The sequence below is a fragment of the Leptinotarsa decemlineata genome, unplaced genomic scaffold (genome assembly GCF_025532065.1).
Source record: "Leptinotarsa decemlineata unplaced genomic scaffold, Ldec_3_MD MMD2_tig00000010_RagTag_RagTag, whole genome shotgun sequence".
NCBI lineage: Eukaryota > Metazoa > Arthropoda > Insecta > Coleoptera > Chrysomelidae > Leptinotarsa > Leptinotarsa decemlineata.
Genome location: NW_027412538.1, coordinates 7,173,801 through 7,189,334, shown reverse-complemented (window position 1 = coordinate 7,189,334; position 15,534 = coordinate 7,173,801). Strand labels below are relative to the sequence as shown.

Here is a 15,534-nt window from a genome sequence, read left to right as displayed (position 1 = left end):
AACCAGTGTTTCATTATACAATTGTTTCTGGTATTAGAGACGCTTGGACTATTCCAACATTATTTAATAACACTTTATTTCAAAGACAATTTACGAAACTGCAACTAGTGTTTCATTATTTAATCGCTTCTGGTATTAGTCACGCTTGAAGTATCAAATCATTATTCAATAACCCTTTTTTCCAAAAACAATTCACGAAACTGCAACCAGTGTTTCATTATACAATTGCTTCTGGTAATAGTCACGCTGGAACTATCACATTATTTAATAACACTTCATTCCAAAGACAATTTACGAAACCTCGACCAGTGTTTCATTATATAATCACTTCTGATATAAGTCACTCTTGAAGTATCACATCATTATTTAATAACCCTTTTTCCAAAGACAATTGACGAAACTGCAACCAGTGTTTCATTATACAATAGCTCCTGGTATTAGAGACGCTTGAAGAAGTTGTTCTGTAGAGAACCACATGTTGAATTTTTGTTAATTGTCATGTTAAAAACTCGCAATTGAGTAATGTTAAGTACCCATTTTGATTAGTACCATTATTAATGTCGATGTCTGTTACTGAGCTTTTTTGTTGTAGGAATTTTTCATATGTAACAACTGAGAACATTGCTTCTCCACCTCAACAGCAGCACCAGCAGCAGCAACAGTTTCCAGGGTATTCATCAACCTATTCTACTCCTGTTACTGGTGATACTACGGCTGTTTATCAGCAGCCATATATTGTTTACACTGCCCCTTATGGTGTTCATGTGCAACCACAATTTGAAACAAGAATGGTGAGTTTTAAAAAAAAGTATTTTACTTGCTAAGTGCTAAGTGAATTACCCACCAAAATTGAACCGAATGCTTGAAAAATCATGACAAAAGATTCTCCTTCCTTATGTTTTTGTCTTAACAAAAAAAGATTCTATGTTGGAAGTTCACATTTCAATTGTCAAATATGTTAACAGGTATGAATAGTAACTATCGAAATGTTCTCAAGAAATGGAAGCAGTACTTGATTTGGAATTGTTGAGTACTAAGGTTTTTTTAACCTGTTGGATAGAATTAGAATTAGTTTCTGAAACACCTTAGTTCAATAAGAATCATTGTCATCCACTTTTGAATAAAAAAACACAAATATTTTTTAAACAGAAAATGCTGATGATTTAATTTTCAAAAAGTGGTGTTTTCTCAATTTTGTTTCAGAACTACGGTTATAGCATACCTTTATATCAGATTAATCCGGTTCTTTCTACTCTTGATGCAGATTTAATGTAATTTTCATTCACAGGAACCAACAATGGTATCTGAATTAGCGGGAACTTATTACATGGGGGAGGGTTGTGGTGCTCCTCCAAGCCAAGCAATTACCTACCAGCAAGCGCATCAAAGTTACTGGAATCATCCAGTTTATTATCCTGGGAACACAGCATCTAATACTGTTTCTCAGAGATATCCGGCACAGCCAGGTAAGATTTATCATTGATTTTTCCAATTGCAATTAATGATACATTTGATTATTGATATTCAAATCGGGACGTAGTGATGTGTAAATCAATTCAATTTCGAATGAGTTTGACTTCCGCAGACTATGCTATCAACTGACCTAATCTTTTAATGTACTTATGCTATCAACTGACCTAATCTTTTAATGTACTATCATTTTGTCATTCATCATTTTTGCTATCAACTTTTTGGAAGCTTTGTTTATCCTGGATATTTGGGGATTGTGTCTTCTATCAATCCCATAAATGATGTCTCCGTTGGAAGAGATGCCATCACCTTTACTTTTCAGGCTTGTTCTTTTCAGGACAGTTCAGTGGTTCGGGCTAGTACCACTGTTGAGAACTAACTGATTAGAAACAGCGCTGTCCAGTGTTGAATAGTATATCCATCAACTTTCTTCATTTAGTTAAACTGGAAAATACTCAGACATATACTCAAAATTTCCCTTCGAACTCTCATCTCCCTCATTTTCTATCATAAACCTGCCTGGAGGATTATTTCTCCAATAACAAGTTGAACTGTATATGTGGACAATCTTCAGTTCACCTCCTAAATTGATCTGGAAGACGTCAATATTTTGGTGAGAATATGGGGAATGGTCATCTGATACTTTGGGCTGACATTTTTCTTTCATAGACTACACTAAAATCCATCTTTTTCACTTATGTCACCAGAAGATGTCGCCTTTTTCATTTATGTTATTAAAAGGTGTCACCTTTTTCACTCATGTTACCAAAAGATGTCACCTTTTTCACTCATGTTACCAAAAGATGTCACTTTTTTAACATATTTTACCAAAAGATGTCACTTTTTCAACATATTTTACCAAAAGATGTCACTTTTTCAACATATTTTACCAAAAGATGTCACCTTTTTCACTCATGTTACCAAAAGATGTCACCTTTTTCACTCATATTACCAAAAGATGTCACATTTCACATTTTTCACTAATGTTACCAAAATATGTCACCTTTTTCACTCATGTTACCAAAATATGTCGCTTTTTTAACATATTTTACCAAAAGATGTCACTTTTTCAACATATTTTACCAAAAGATGTCACCTTTTTCATTCATGTTACCAAAAGATGTCACTTCTTTAACATATTTTACCAAAAGATGTCGCTTTTTCAACATATTTTACCAAAAGATGTCACTTTTTTCACTCATGTTACCAAAAGATGTCACTTCTTTAACATATTTTACCAAAAGATGTCACATGTTTCACTAACGTTACCAAAATATGTCACCTTTTTCACTCATGTTACCAAAATATGTCACTTTTTCAACATATTTTACCAAAATATGTCACTTTTTCAACATATTTTACCAAAAGATGTCACCTTTTTCACTCATGTTACCAAATATGTAACTTCTTTAACATATTTTACCAAAAGATGTCACTTTTTCAACATATTTTACCACAAGATGTCACCTTTTTCACTCATGTTACCAAAAGATGTCACCTTTTTCACTCACATTACCAAAAGATGTCACATTTTTCACTAATGTTACCAAAATATGTCACCTTTTTCACTCATGTTACCAAAAGATGTCACTTTTTTAACATATTTTACGAAAAGATGTCACTTTTTCAACATATTTTACCAAAAGATGTCACCTTTTTCACTCATGTTACCAAAAGATATCACTTTTTTAACATATTTTACGAAAAGATGTCACTTTTTCAACATATTTTACGAAAAGATGTCACTTTTTCAACATATTTTACCAAAAGATGTCACCTTTTTCACTCATGTTACCAAAAGATGTCACCTTTTTCACTCATATTACCAAAAGATGTCACATTTTTCACTAATGTTACCAAAATATGTCACCTTTTTCACTCATGTTACCAAAAGATGTCACTTTTTTACATATTTTACGAAAAGATGTCACTTTTTCAACATATTTTACCAAGAGATGTCGCCTGTTTTCACTCATGTTACCAAAAGTTGTCACACCTTTTTTTACTTATGTTACCAAAATTTGTAACCATGAAAAATGAGGAATAAAACTCCCTATGTTTTTATACCACTTGCATTTGCACCTAATGAACATGTTTTTCAGGTTACATCCCGACAGGGTATTCTCAAAATTTCATGCCGCCACCTTCATCACAGCCACATCAGAACCCGCCAGATTTTGTCCCAGTGTACCACAATCAACAGATGCAAGTTATCTATCAAACCCAACCAACTCCTCCGAGCCCTGTCGTGTACCCAAACCAACAGCCGCAGATATTGTATACTCAGAATCCTGTATATCAAACTCCGACAGCATATCCTCCGCCTCCCCCTCCTCAAATCTCAGCTTACCCTCAAGGCACACCGACTCCCAACAGTTGCAGTTCAACAGCTTCTGGTCAAATTTACACTGGTCACTCTGAAACTCAAACGTACGTTCAGTTGGCGCAGAGCATCCAGCAACTCAATTTAACTGGGAATGGGCAAGCATTCTTGAACCCTAAAGGTATACTTTCATTTATTAATCATTCAATATACTGGTTGAATAGATATATAGATTCACATTTATTGGCACATTATAGACAGAGGTCTGTTTGAATGCAAGTTACGTACTTATCAGTGAAATTAGGTTGAATATAGTAGTTATTGAAAAACATCGGCAGTGAGGGAGTACACAAATTGGATTCAAAGTAATAGTCGATAGAGCTGGAGAAAAAAGGAACTAAAAAAAAAAAATAAACAAACTATCAAGCTATCATCATTTTCCATCTTTATAAAAAACCCGGAAATCTTCCAAAGAAAGAAAGGAAATAATTAAAAAAAAATAACTCTATACAAAGGTGTGTAGATCATGCAAAGAAGTAACTTTCAGACACAACCAGTGGGAAAAAACAATTTTATTAAGCAAAAACTGAAAATTACAATGAAATAACATACAAACAACAACCAAAAAAATTTGAACTATTAACAGGAGCTGAAAAAAAAATTTAACAAGAAATGAAAATTAAAAATATGAAATTAGAAGATTCCAAACCAAGTTACTTCACGACGTTTTGATTGTTAATATCCACAATCGTCTAGAATAGAATAGAATAGAATTTATTCGTCATTAAAAACATTACACACATAATATATAACATTTTATCGGACTAGTCAAAACAGTTGAATATAGTTGATTTAATAATAAGATTGTAAAGATAAAATCTAAAAGCTGACAATGTTAAATGTGTTGTATAAATTCCTCATATAGTTGATGTGAAGATAAAATAATAAAATTGTAAAGATAAAATAATAAAAATTCCAAAAGCTTCAATGTTAAATAATAAAATTCTAAAGTTGACAATGTTAAAAGTTTATAAATTCCTCAACAAAATAAAACACATTTGATAAAAGTTAATTTGTAAAAGCTGTCCTAAATCTGTTGAAGTTGTCTATATTTCTCAATATTTTTGTTGCTTTGTTAAAACAGATGACACCTTGATAGCTTGCAGAGTCCTGCCCGATGGTCAACCATGAATAGGGTAGCCTCAGTTCATAACCCCGACGAGTGTGGTATGCATGTATCATATTTTGTTTTGTGAAGAGGGATACATTTTTTTTATATTTAAAACTAATAATAATATATAGAGTGATGCGAGTGTCAATATACCCAATTTAATAAAAGTGTTCTTACATGATTCTCTGTGGTGTGAGCCAGCAATACATCTTATTATTCTTTTTTGCATTTTAAATACTTTTATCGAGTGTGCTGAATTTCCCCAAAAGGTTAATCCATAGGATATGTTAGACTGTACAAGTCCAAAATAGGCCAACTTGAGTACTTGATGAGATACTGTTCCACGTAGTTGCCTGAGTACAAAGCAAGCACTACTTAATTTGGACGTCAAATAGTCAGTGTGTTTTTCCCAGGTTAATTTTTGTTCAATTATCAAACCTAGATACTTATATTGGCCTGACTCCTCTATAGACCTATTATTTATTTTTATTAGGGGACAGTAGTCTAACGAAACGTTTTTTTGTTGATAATTCATGAAAAAGGTTTTATTACTTTTGACTAGTAGACCATTATTTGTACACCACTGAGAGAATTCATCAGCAGATATATTTGCAGTCTGAACAGAAAGAGATAGTTCATTTTCTGCTATTATTTCATATGTATCATCTGCATAGATTATTGTTTTTTGGGAAGATACACATGAATACCCTATATCGCTCATAAATATAAAGAAGAGTGGAGCCAAGGTTGAACCCTGTGGGACTCCTATTGAAACAGGGGCAGGTTGAGATTTAATTGAGTCTTCGGGTGACAACTGGCTTTATTCCTTCGAGATCCGACTATTTATAGGTCATTCGACTGCTGTCACCTTTCCCCTCTTCCCTCTCTCTGCTTCAATGGTTTTTAGCGGTAGCTGACCATTTGGCGGGAGTTGGTCGTGTTCCGCTTAATTAGAGGTTTCCAAATATTACGTATTTCTACGCATTAAGCCAAGCTAGCGTCAACTACCTTCAAACAAATTTTTGGACATATTGACATGTTGGTATATATTATATTCCAATAAATACCCCGTGTTTATTATAATAGAGAACAAATTACATTGTAATAAGTGTAATAACAATAAAAAACGCCTTCTTGCCTTGGAAGCAGTTCCATTTGCCAAATATTTCTTCAGGAATTTCTCTAGAACTGCCATGAATTGATCTGTTCCTTCATCTTCCTTTTCGTTGATGGCAATCACTAGTACTTTTTGTTGTTACAACACAGCACTTTTGGGGGCGAATTCTGGGGCATAAATAATGACTTTATTTAGTCCTCTATGACATAACATAACATAACATAACAGTTCCTAAAAAACCTCTTCAACCTCTACTACGATTTTTTTTTTGATTCTCTAGACACTAACTGTTAGGTACAGAAAGTTTAGTAGTTATCGATTATGCTCGATGATTAAAGAGGCAAGAATCTATACATCTGAAGTATACATCCAAATAGTTTTTCATACTGCTCAACACTATAGGTTCGTTCCAACCAGCGTCAGAAACAGTTTCTGACAGTCAGGATTCTGCGCAGTAATGTGATTGCGTTCCAACGTGAGTTTCCAACCATTAGTAAACTCTCAGTTTTCTGTTCCATCCAAGATTCAAACCTGTTCGAAATCTATCAGAATGGTTTGAGAATTATCTTCTAACCATCAATCTGACGCATGCGTATTCCGTATTACTGTTTCTGTTTTATGTTCATGCAACTTACAAACAACATAACCTGCAAAAATTGTTATAAAATAAATTATGTATTTGCTGGCGCAGGAAAAATTAGGAATTCTTTAGGTGAACCTAAAATATGAACATCTTTAATTACACAAATTAATTATTGTGGTGACCTCCCAGTTCCATGTTGATATGTCTAGACAATGATATGGACGTGAATGTGTCTAAATGCAAAAGTATGTCTTTTTCTAGATCACTTACTCATCACAACAATATGTATACTATAGCAGGCAAACTATTAGAATCGGTGAAATCCATATGAGATCTTGGTGTAGTGGTGGATGTCAAAATGGATTTTCACCTGCAGTATGAACAGATCTCTAGCAAAGCAATGAAAATGTTAGGCTTTGTATGCAGGACTACAAAAGACTTCACCAACATTAATTCTATCAAGTTATTGTATTTCGCTTTGGTTAGATCGATTACAGAATATTGTAGCTGTGTTTGGTCACCAACTTATGAAATTCATATGTACACTATAGAAAAAGTACAAAACAAATTTATAAAATATATTGCCTTTAAGTTGTCTATACCTCTCAGTGATCACTCTTTTTCAGAAATTCGGTCTGTAACTGGTTTACCGAAACTTAGTTTACGCAGAGAACATATAGATATTATATTCCTTCATAAATTGCTTAATTTTAGAATTAATTGCTCAACTCTTCTTGCCCAAGTAAATCTTCATGTTCCCTCTAGAAAAACACGAAATAATCTAACCTTTGCAATAGATTACCATAGGTGTAACTATGGAATGCATTCTCCTTTATCAAGAATAGTCATAAACGGGAATAATACAAAATTCGATCTCTTTCATATTTCCGAGAATATTCTTAGAAATAAGTTAATATATACTTATTCTTAAATTGCTAGTATCTGTCATTTACTTTTATTCTCGCTTCATTTCAATTCTCTACTATAACTGTTTAAATTGTTATTACTTATAATTAAATTAGATAAGATTTGTGTTAACAATCTGATATTTGTATAACTTATATTAAATGGGAGTTACCCGTGAATAAATAAATAAATAAATAAATTAGTAAATAGAATAGAGATATAAAATACTGCAACCTTCTTTTACTCTCCAGAAATACACTTGATTAGATTTATTTTTAAAGAATTGAAGGGGTTATATTTTTAGGAGTGACATTCGTTGTGGAATGTTTAAAATATAAACTGAGTAGAGAAAAGTATCTTCTGTATAATTCAGTGTTCATATAGAAGTATTTGTTTCGAAAGAATTTTTTTTTCTTTCGTGTAATTCAATGTTTATATGAAAGTAGCTGTTTCAGGAGGACATTCTTTCAGTTTGTGTCTGAAAGTTACTTCTTTGCATGATCTACACATCCATGTATAGAGTTACTTATTTTCAAATTGATTACTTCCTTCCTTTCTTTGGAAGATTCCCTCATCCCCTTTTTTTGTATCAAGATGGAGTAGTAGAAAGCCAAAAACTTTCTTTCCCAAATTATTTTTAAAGGTTATGTTGAAATTCCATGCCAAACTTCAGTTGAACTATCAGCTGTTCCAATCAGAAATTTCAAATTAATCAGAAACCAATATTTACCAGACATGCGCGTTGACAACGATTTACAAACAGTTGGAAATCTGTTTGTGACTCAAGGTTGGAACGAACCTTATGTTTATACAATGTATTAAGGAACATATCACCATTATCTAACGGAAATCCAAATATTTTCAAAGTTGTATATCTCCAAATATACAAAGCCTTGAACAGGCTGAAGCAAATTAATCGAACAGTCAAGTTGACATTTTTCTTGCAGAATGTTTGATTTGTAGTATACATCAACTATTTCTTAAGATTTCCTGTTAGGTATTTTCTATAGGTATTTTCTGATATTTTTTGACAATATTACAATTATGTTATTTAGGATCACATCATACCCAGTTCGATTATCGCCAACGCGGCCCAAACAACAGCATGAAGAATAAACAATTCGGTAAGAATTCTGCACTGGGTTCGAGTCAGAGCAGCACAGGTACCAATTCTCCAGCCGCTACTGTCATAGCCAGTTACTGCCCCACACCAAATCAACAGTTAATGTACAGGCCTCCTGAAACACCTCCAAATCAGTTTGCTTATCCACCAAATTTCAATGTACCTTCAGTTATGTATAAACCGGTAAGTTGTGCTTTACTGTTACGTCAAAAGATTTTGTGTAATATAACTTCATTACCTTTTACATCACAAATGTAATTATTAATGACTTCAAACATATATATTCCATATATATTCCATTGTGGGATTAATTGTAGTAAAAATGAAACATCTTGAACGCTAGTGAAATTCTCATTTAAAAGATTGTAATCTGAAAAAAAAAATCAATAAGGGTTTGTATAAAGAAACTTCTATGAATGTACTATATATCTGAATGGAGTCCTTATTGTAGTCATTTTTTCTTCTTTCTTTTCATGAAAGTTTGCCACAGTTTATACTTCTACTAGGGATGTTACAAAGAGGAGTTCACCAGAACTGAATTAAAATCTCATATTTGATTCATTGAAGACCTAGAGTAAAACCAACAACTTAACGGTGGTAACTTACTTCAATTGTTGAGGTAGTTCTAATTAAATAACAGAAACATGAAATTCAAAAATCATTCTGTTTTATTTAGTGTAACAACAATTCAAAGTTTACTATTCAAAACTTCAATGGAAGCTCGAAACATGTCAACAAACGAATTAAAGAACTAGAAGGAGGGGATTCGGACAGGTTGAAATTTGAAAGTACTCACTATGGTCATAATTGTTCACTGCTTTCTGATCTTCGTAATAATGTCAAATTCAAAACTATTAAAATGGCGGTTCAGTGTATAAAATCAACCTGAATTATCCACCTTTTAGAATCAAAGTTGAAGCTCCATAACATCTAGTAATTTTACCAATCATCATGATACCACTTGAACATTTCAAATTGTATTTTTAGTTTTAAAATAATGAACAAGTATTGATAATTACAATCGATCCAGACTGTTCGTATAAAACATCAAAACTAATGCTGTCAGGGGTCTTTTCAACCGTGATAATCGTGGTTGTTGAGGGGGAAGATTCATGGTCATCAGAACCACTAAGGTTTGTTAAGAGGAAGTTATCCCCCTATGTTCACCAATAACATTAGTTTCCGTTCACTAGAACTGTAACACTTTTCCTATCAAATGCCAATCAAATTGACGTCGATCAATAGATGATCTAGGCTATACCTCTATGTCGCACTTTAATATTTGTAAATTAATCTTTTGGGTATGTATGGATTTATTCACAGATGGGTAATGTAAGAGCTAGCACTCCAGGGACTTCAAGGAGCAGTCGGTCTCCTACACCTGCTGGTGAAGTTCAGTTTTTTGATAGGCAGAGGATGCCAATTCCACCACCGGCTGTGTATCAAGGAATGCCTTATGTTGCACCAGGTTAGTTCACCTTCATCTTTTTCATAGTTCTGCAACATTTCAAACTTACCTGTAGGAACCGTAACGATAATAATAGTACCATCTGACATCTAGCAAATGAACACCCCTGTGTACACAGCTCTTCAATCGGTTTCCGAATCGGAAGGACGGAACCCCGGATGATTGAACGGCGGTTTCACAAGATAAAGGCTAAGATTAAGTTGGCGAGACAACAAGCGTCTCGTATCGAATGTGTGATGGATTACAGGGCGGCCAACAGGCCTTTCACGCCTGCAGTGCGGTGAATAGCTGCCAAATTACGACATATCCATCACACTTTTTACTCTCGAATCTCAAAATCATGCCCACTTGCCGCACAAAGGCGGAAATTTCGGCTGGACAAATGCAGACGGCTGTCATTATTGGCTCATGAGCACATGATCCTCGGATCCAATGATCACTTTCACCACGGTCTGGGGAGTTATTATTGGTTGATAATGCTGGCACGTCACACTTCCATGCTTACATGAACATTTTTAGTCCTTGTTAGAATTTGCTTGTAACTTATAAATACACCACACTTTGTTAACATTTCTGTACATTTTGTACTTTCACATTTGTATGGTATTTTTCAAACGTTATGAACATTTTTTGGTAAAACTTGGATTTATCGATATGAAACATAGTTTTAATTAAACAATTCAACTTTGGCGAAAATGAATTAACAGTAACAAAAACATCAACGTGCTTTGCTTTGCTCACAATATATTGAATGTATCGAAACAAAACAATAGCGAATAGCGCGCTGTAATTTCCCTACTCGGTTCTAAGGGAGTACCTAAACGTAAGCATTATTTGTGGGAATCCCCAAAAATGCGTTTCGTTTTCGAACATAGACAATGTGTGGGTTGCCATATGTGTAAAGAAGTAAATAACTACTGCTGACGTTATCACCATCTATACCCCCGTCCCCTATAGTGCTTATGTAGTTCTTGAATGGCCCCATATATATATTTAAATTTTTTCAGTACCCGACCCCAGGCTTATTCCTGGACGGGGACAACCGAGCATGAACAGACAAGCTGCCCTACATACAGTTCAACCAACTGGAAACTGTTTTCTCCCTGCAACTGACAACAGATCTCGCAACAAGAGAGGAAAGGGAAAGTGAGTATTTGTTGTGTTGATTAGTCTTATAAATGTATGACTTAGCCGTGAAAATTTGGAGGTGATACCTCCTGTTGAGTAGTTCATTTTTCATTGGCAAAAATTGAAGTCGATATGTGAAATCATTTATGAATCAAAGTGATCAATCAAGTTTTAAACTCAAACTATTGAATTTCTGAAGCATATAAAGTTTTTTCAAATCATCTTTTTAACATAGCCAGAGTCATGACTGAAGAAAGCTAAATTTGTGCTGGTAGGCTGTGGAACAAGGAAGTACTAGTTTGAGTCTCGGTCGTTGCTGAAACTTTAAGATATATAGCTTTTATTCTTACAGTCATACCACTGATGATGTCTGCTGCAGTAGCATATGAAACGTTTGGAGTTTCACGTTTCATTGGACCACAAAGTACCAGCCTAGATTTTATTTTCTTTAATCTGTTGAGGTTGCCCATAATTTACGTTTTCCATTAAATATTAGCTTCAGAATATTTAGTATATTTTGACTGATTCACTGACTAAGGTAGGAAAGATGTTTAAAAATCTCAAGTGTCATTGAAATAACTTGACCCTCTAGCAGACGAGATAATTTCTAGGCTATAGTTATAAGATTTGAGAACTGAGAATATTAAACTATTGAAAAGAAAATATAATACTATTTTGTATTGCGAAACCAGAAGATACCTCGTCTTTTATTTAGAATGGGTATTCCCATATGGTATATAATATAATATAATAGAAAATAGATTAAACAGTGTCGAATATATACCTGGTGCAATGAGTTTAAGTCAATTTACATACGAGGGTAGTCCCAGAAGTATCCGGCCCAACAAAGAAAACACAGATATTTTGGAAAAATTGTATTTATTTTTCAACATTTATCTCCTTGCAGCGACGTTCAATTTGAAACCGTTTTTATGATAAGAACTGTCTTGCTCCTCAAAATAGCCATTAACTGCCGACATAACTTCTTCATCGTTGGAACATCTTTGACCACTGAGGAACAGAAAATAATCCGAGGGGGCTAAATCTGGCGAATAGGGTGCATGAAGTTGCAATTCAAATTTTAATTTTGGTCATTGCGATAATGGATTTGTGAGCTGGTGCATTGTCTTTATGAAACAATACTTTTTTCTTAGCGAAATGCGGCCGTTTTGCTTGATTTCTTCACACAAACCTTGCAATAAGTTTGCATAATACTAGCCGTTTAAGATAGTCAATGAAAATCCCACGCGCATCCCAAAAAACCGATTCCATGATCTTGTTTTCAGATGAAGCGGTCTTCGTCTTCTTTGCATTTCATTTTTTAGTCCACTGTTTTGATTGTTCTTTTGTCTCGGGTGTAAAGGCCCCCATAGACGTCGTTCTTTTTCGACTGGATTACCCGACGTGCAAAACTGTTCAGGCAATCACGAACCGTGGTGGCGCCCACACACTGCTCGGGTCAGTTTTCCTTCAGTATTGTCATTGTCATGGAGACGACAGTGGCGTTAGCTGCGGTTTTAGCAATAAAAGTTAAATATGCTAAGAGAAAACGCTCTAAGTGGGCAAAAGAGTGGTTTCTAAAAAGGAAACAAAATTCTCTCACATTAATTTATTGGCGGATCTTCGGTTAGAACCAGGTGATTGGTTTAATTATCTGAGAATGGATGAAGACACGTACCTAGAACTTCTTAAGTTAGTAACGCCTTTAATCAAGAAAGAGGACACTCTCATGAGACAAAGTATAACCCCCCATGAACGTCTTACTGCCACATTGAGATTTATCGCTACCGGAAGAAGCTACGAAGATTTGAAATTTTCAGCGATAATATCTCCTCAAGCTTTGGGACACATCATACCCGAAACCTGTAAAGCTATATACTATGTTTTAAAAAAAGATTATTTGAAGGTAAGAAAAAAACTTATTTTATCACATGTTTACTTACTTTATACATAAAAATATAGAATGAAAGTTTATGTGAACAGAATAGAATCAGTTGAGTTTCGTGTTTTTATGGTAAATTGAAATCTGGTTCGAAATGATATCAATTATGACATTTCTGTCATAATTGATATCATTAAATGTATTATTACTGTTTGGTTGCTGGGCAGGAGGTTGTTGACATGTACTATTAGACAAAGTCATTTTCGTATTTCGGGAAAGATTTCCCAACGCAGCCTCAAAAAGTATGTCTGATATAAATTTTTTCCGCTATTAATGCAGTTTCTCCTGATAACTCTCTCAATTTGTTTGCGATGTTTTTTCCTGCCACAGAAAACTTGTCATCACTATCCAACTTTCGGCTGACTTTTTCCAGCACTTCATCAGCTTTGCTCCTGCAGGGTCTTTTTGCTCTCACACTAGCTGTAGGCAATGATGATGTACTCGACTGGCTTGACGACGGTCGTTTCATTGTCTCTAAATCGCTAATGGATTGCGGAGATTGTAGTGACTTTGCTTGAGAGTCTATTTCTTCCTGTGAAAAAATAGAAATCGTAATTACAATGAAACAATAGTTGGGTAGTTTTTTTCATAATTTGTATCGTTATCAATTCAATTCACGACCACATAAAAAATGGTCACAACATAAGTAACATATACACCTATAAAGTTCACTATCTTTCATTTCAAATTTCTGAACTATGCGGTAGAGTTAGAGTAACACTTTGTTTCAGTTTCCCAAAACTGCAGAAGAATGGAAAACTATTTCCAAGGACTTTGAAAATAAATGGATTTTTCCTAATTGCCTTGGAGCAGTAGACGGCAAACATATTACTATAATACCACCTGCAAATAGCGGCTCTTATTATTGTTCCATATGTTTTCATTGGCGATGAAGCTTTTGCCTTGAAAAGCGAGTTTTTGAAACCATATGGCCAGAAAGATTTGAACACAGAAAGAAGAATTTTCAATTATATGCACGTCGCATAATAGAAAATGTATTCGGTATAATGGCTGCAAGATTTAGAATATTCCATACTGCCATCAATTGGCGGTTGTCATGGCTTGTTGCATACTTCACAACTTTTTGATTAGAAATCGCAGAGAGATTTATGCACCTTCAGCTAGTTTTGACAGAGAACAGCATGAAACAGGAATAATCGAAAAAGGCTTAGGTACTGGACAGGACAATATGACGAATTTGCAGCGGGGTTATAACCGAAATGCATCTAAAGAGGCAAAAAGGATTCGAGACTTATACATGTTATATTTTAATACTGACGCAGTCGTAACTTGGCAAGAAAAATTTATTTAATTCAAATAATTGCTGAATGTTGTTACTATGCTCTACCAAATGATGTAATGATGTTTTTATATGTATTTTATTAAATATTCCTTACCATAGTTGATGCTGAGATATCATCTTCATCTATATTGCTCTTAGTTTTTCGAGGCGTCTCTTGATCGGTTAAGAATAGTAGAAGATTATAGTACCAAAGATGTGGTTGGTATATATCATCAGCACCCGCTCCTGACTTCATCGTCGCTTTCACTTTTTTAAGTTCCTTCCGAAATGTTCCTCGAATTGAGTCAATTCTCTTTTTCACTATTTCTATTGTTGCCGATGAATCAATTTCCTTTAGCTTGGTTAACATCTTCTCCTACGCCTTACTCTTTTTATCTCTGTCAGCATACTCGCTCGATTTGACTTTCCAGAGACATGGAAAGTTTCTGTACATTTCAATAAATTCCGTCATAAATTGTTTACTGCATTGCCTCAAATGACTCATTTTATATACACTGAATACGCACACTACTGGTATTCAAAATCTACTTGGTGACTAGCGGTGTGCCTACCACATACGGGCCGACTTGCACGATCCCATACAAAACCGTCGTGAAAAATCAGATCACAACAGGTAATTTGGAACGCCGGCAATCACGACGGTTTTCTGCCACACACCGACAGGATTACCCGAACAGTTTTGCACGTCGGGTAATCCAGTCGAAAAAGAACGACGTCTATGGGGGCCTTAAAGTGATGGACTCATGATTCATCCATGGTTATGAAACGACGCAAGAATTATGCTTTGTTTCTGTAAAACTTCGCAAAACACTCAGTTGAAACATCTTCACGACACTGTTTTTGCTCGTGTGTGAGCAAACGCGGCACCCATCTTGCATACAGCTTGTTCATGTCCAAATTTCCAGATAATATACGATGTACCACACTTTTTGAAATGCCGACTATGTCTGTTAGTTTGTGCATTTTGAGCCGATGATCCTTCAGTACCACTTTGTGGATT

The 15,534-nt window shown here is 34.5% G+C and overlaps 2 protein-coding genes across 11 annotated transcripts in view; both read left to right on the top strand.

The window, feature by feature from the left end:
• enc (R3H domain containing protein encore) overlaps positions 1–15,534 on the top strand; it is a 97,921-nt gene that overhangs the window by 77,315 nt on the left and 5,072 nt on the right. For all 10 annotated transcript variants that reach the window (XR_012464576.1, XR_012464578.1, XR_012464577.1 and 7 more), the window contains 6 exons: positions 593–791; positions 1,289–1,466; positions 3,573–3,974; positions 8,626–8,876; positions 10,017–10,161; positions 11,169–11,307. Coding sequence is in view for 1 of the 10 variants with exons in the window: in XM_074171303.1 (XP_074027404.1) it covers positions 593–791; positions 1,289–1,466; positions 3,573–3,974; positions 8,626–8,876; positions 10,017–10,161; positions 11,169–11,307 (1,314 nt within the window). In the remaining 9 variants the exon portion in view is untranslated. The remainder of the gene's footprint in view (positions 1–592; positions 792–1,288; positions 1,467–3,572; positions 3,975–8,625; positions 8,877–10,016; positions 10,162–11,168; positions 11,308–15,534) is intronic.
• Positions 12,644–14,124, top strand: LOC141480849 (uncharacterized). Its single transcript, XM_074171567.1, has 2 exons — positions 12,644–13,195; positions 13,963–14,124. The coding sequence occupies exons 1-2, from the start codon at positions 12,950–12,952 to the stop codon at positions 14,122–14,124; spliced, it is 408 nt and encodes a 135-aa protein (XP_074027668.1). The 5' UTR covers positions 12,644–12,949.

Bases quoted from the DNA above. Each gene is read 5' to 3' on its own strand.
- LOC141480849 (XM_074171567.1), top strand. From the start codon at position 12,950: ATGGATGAAGACACGTACCTAGAACTTCTTAAGTTAGTAACGCCTTTA. The intron at 13,196-13,962 runs GTAAGAAAAAAA...ACTTTGTTTCAG, and splicing joins TAAAAAAAGATTATTTGAAG to TTTCCCAAAACTGCAGAAGA.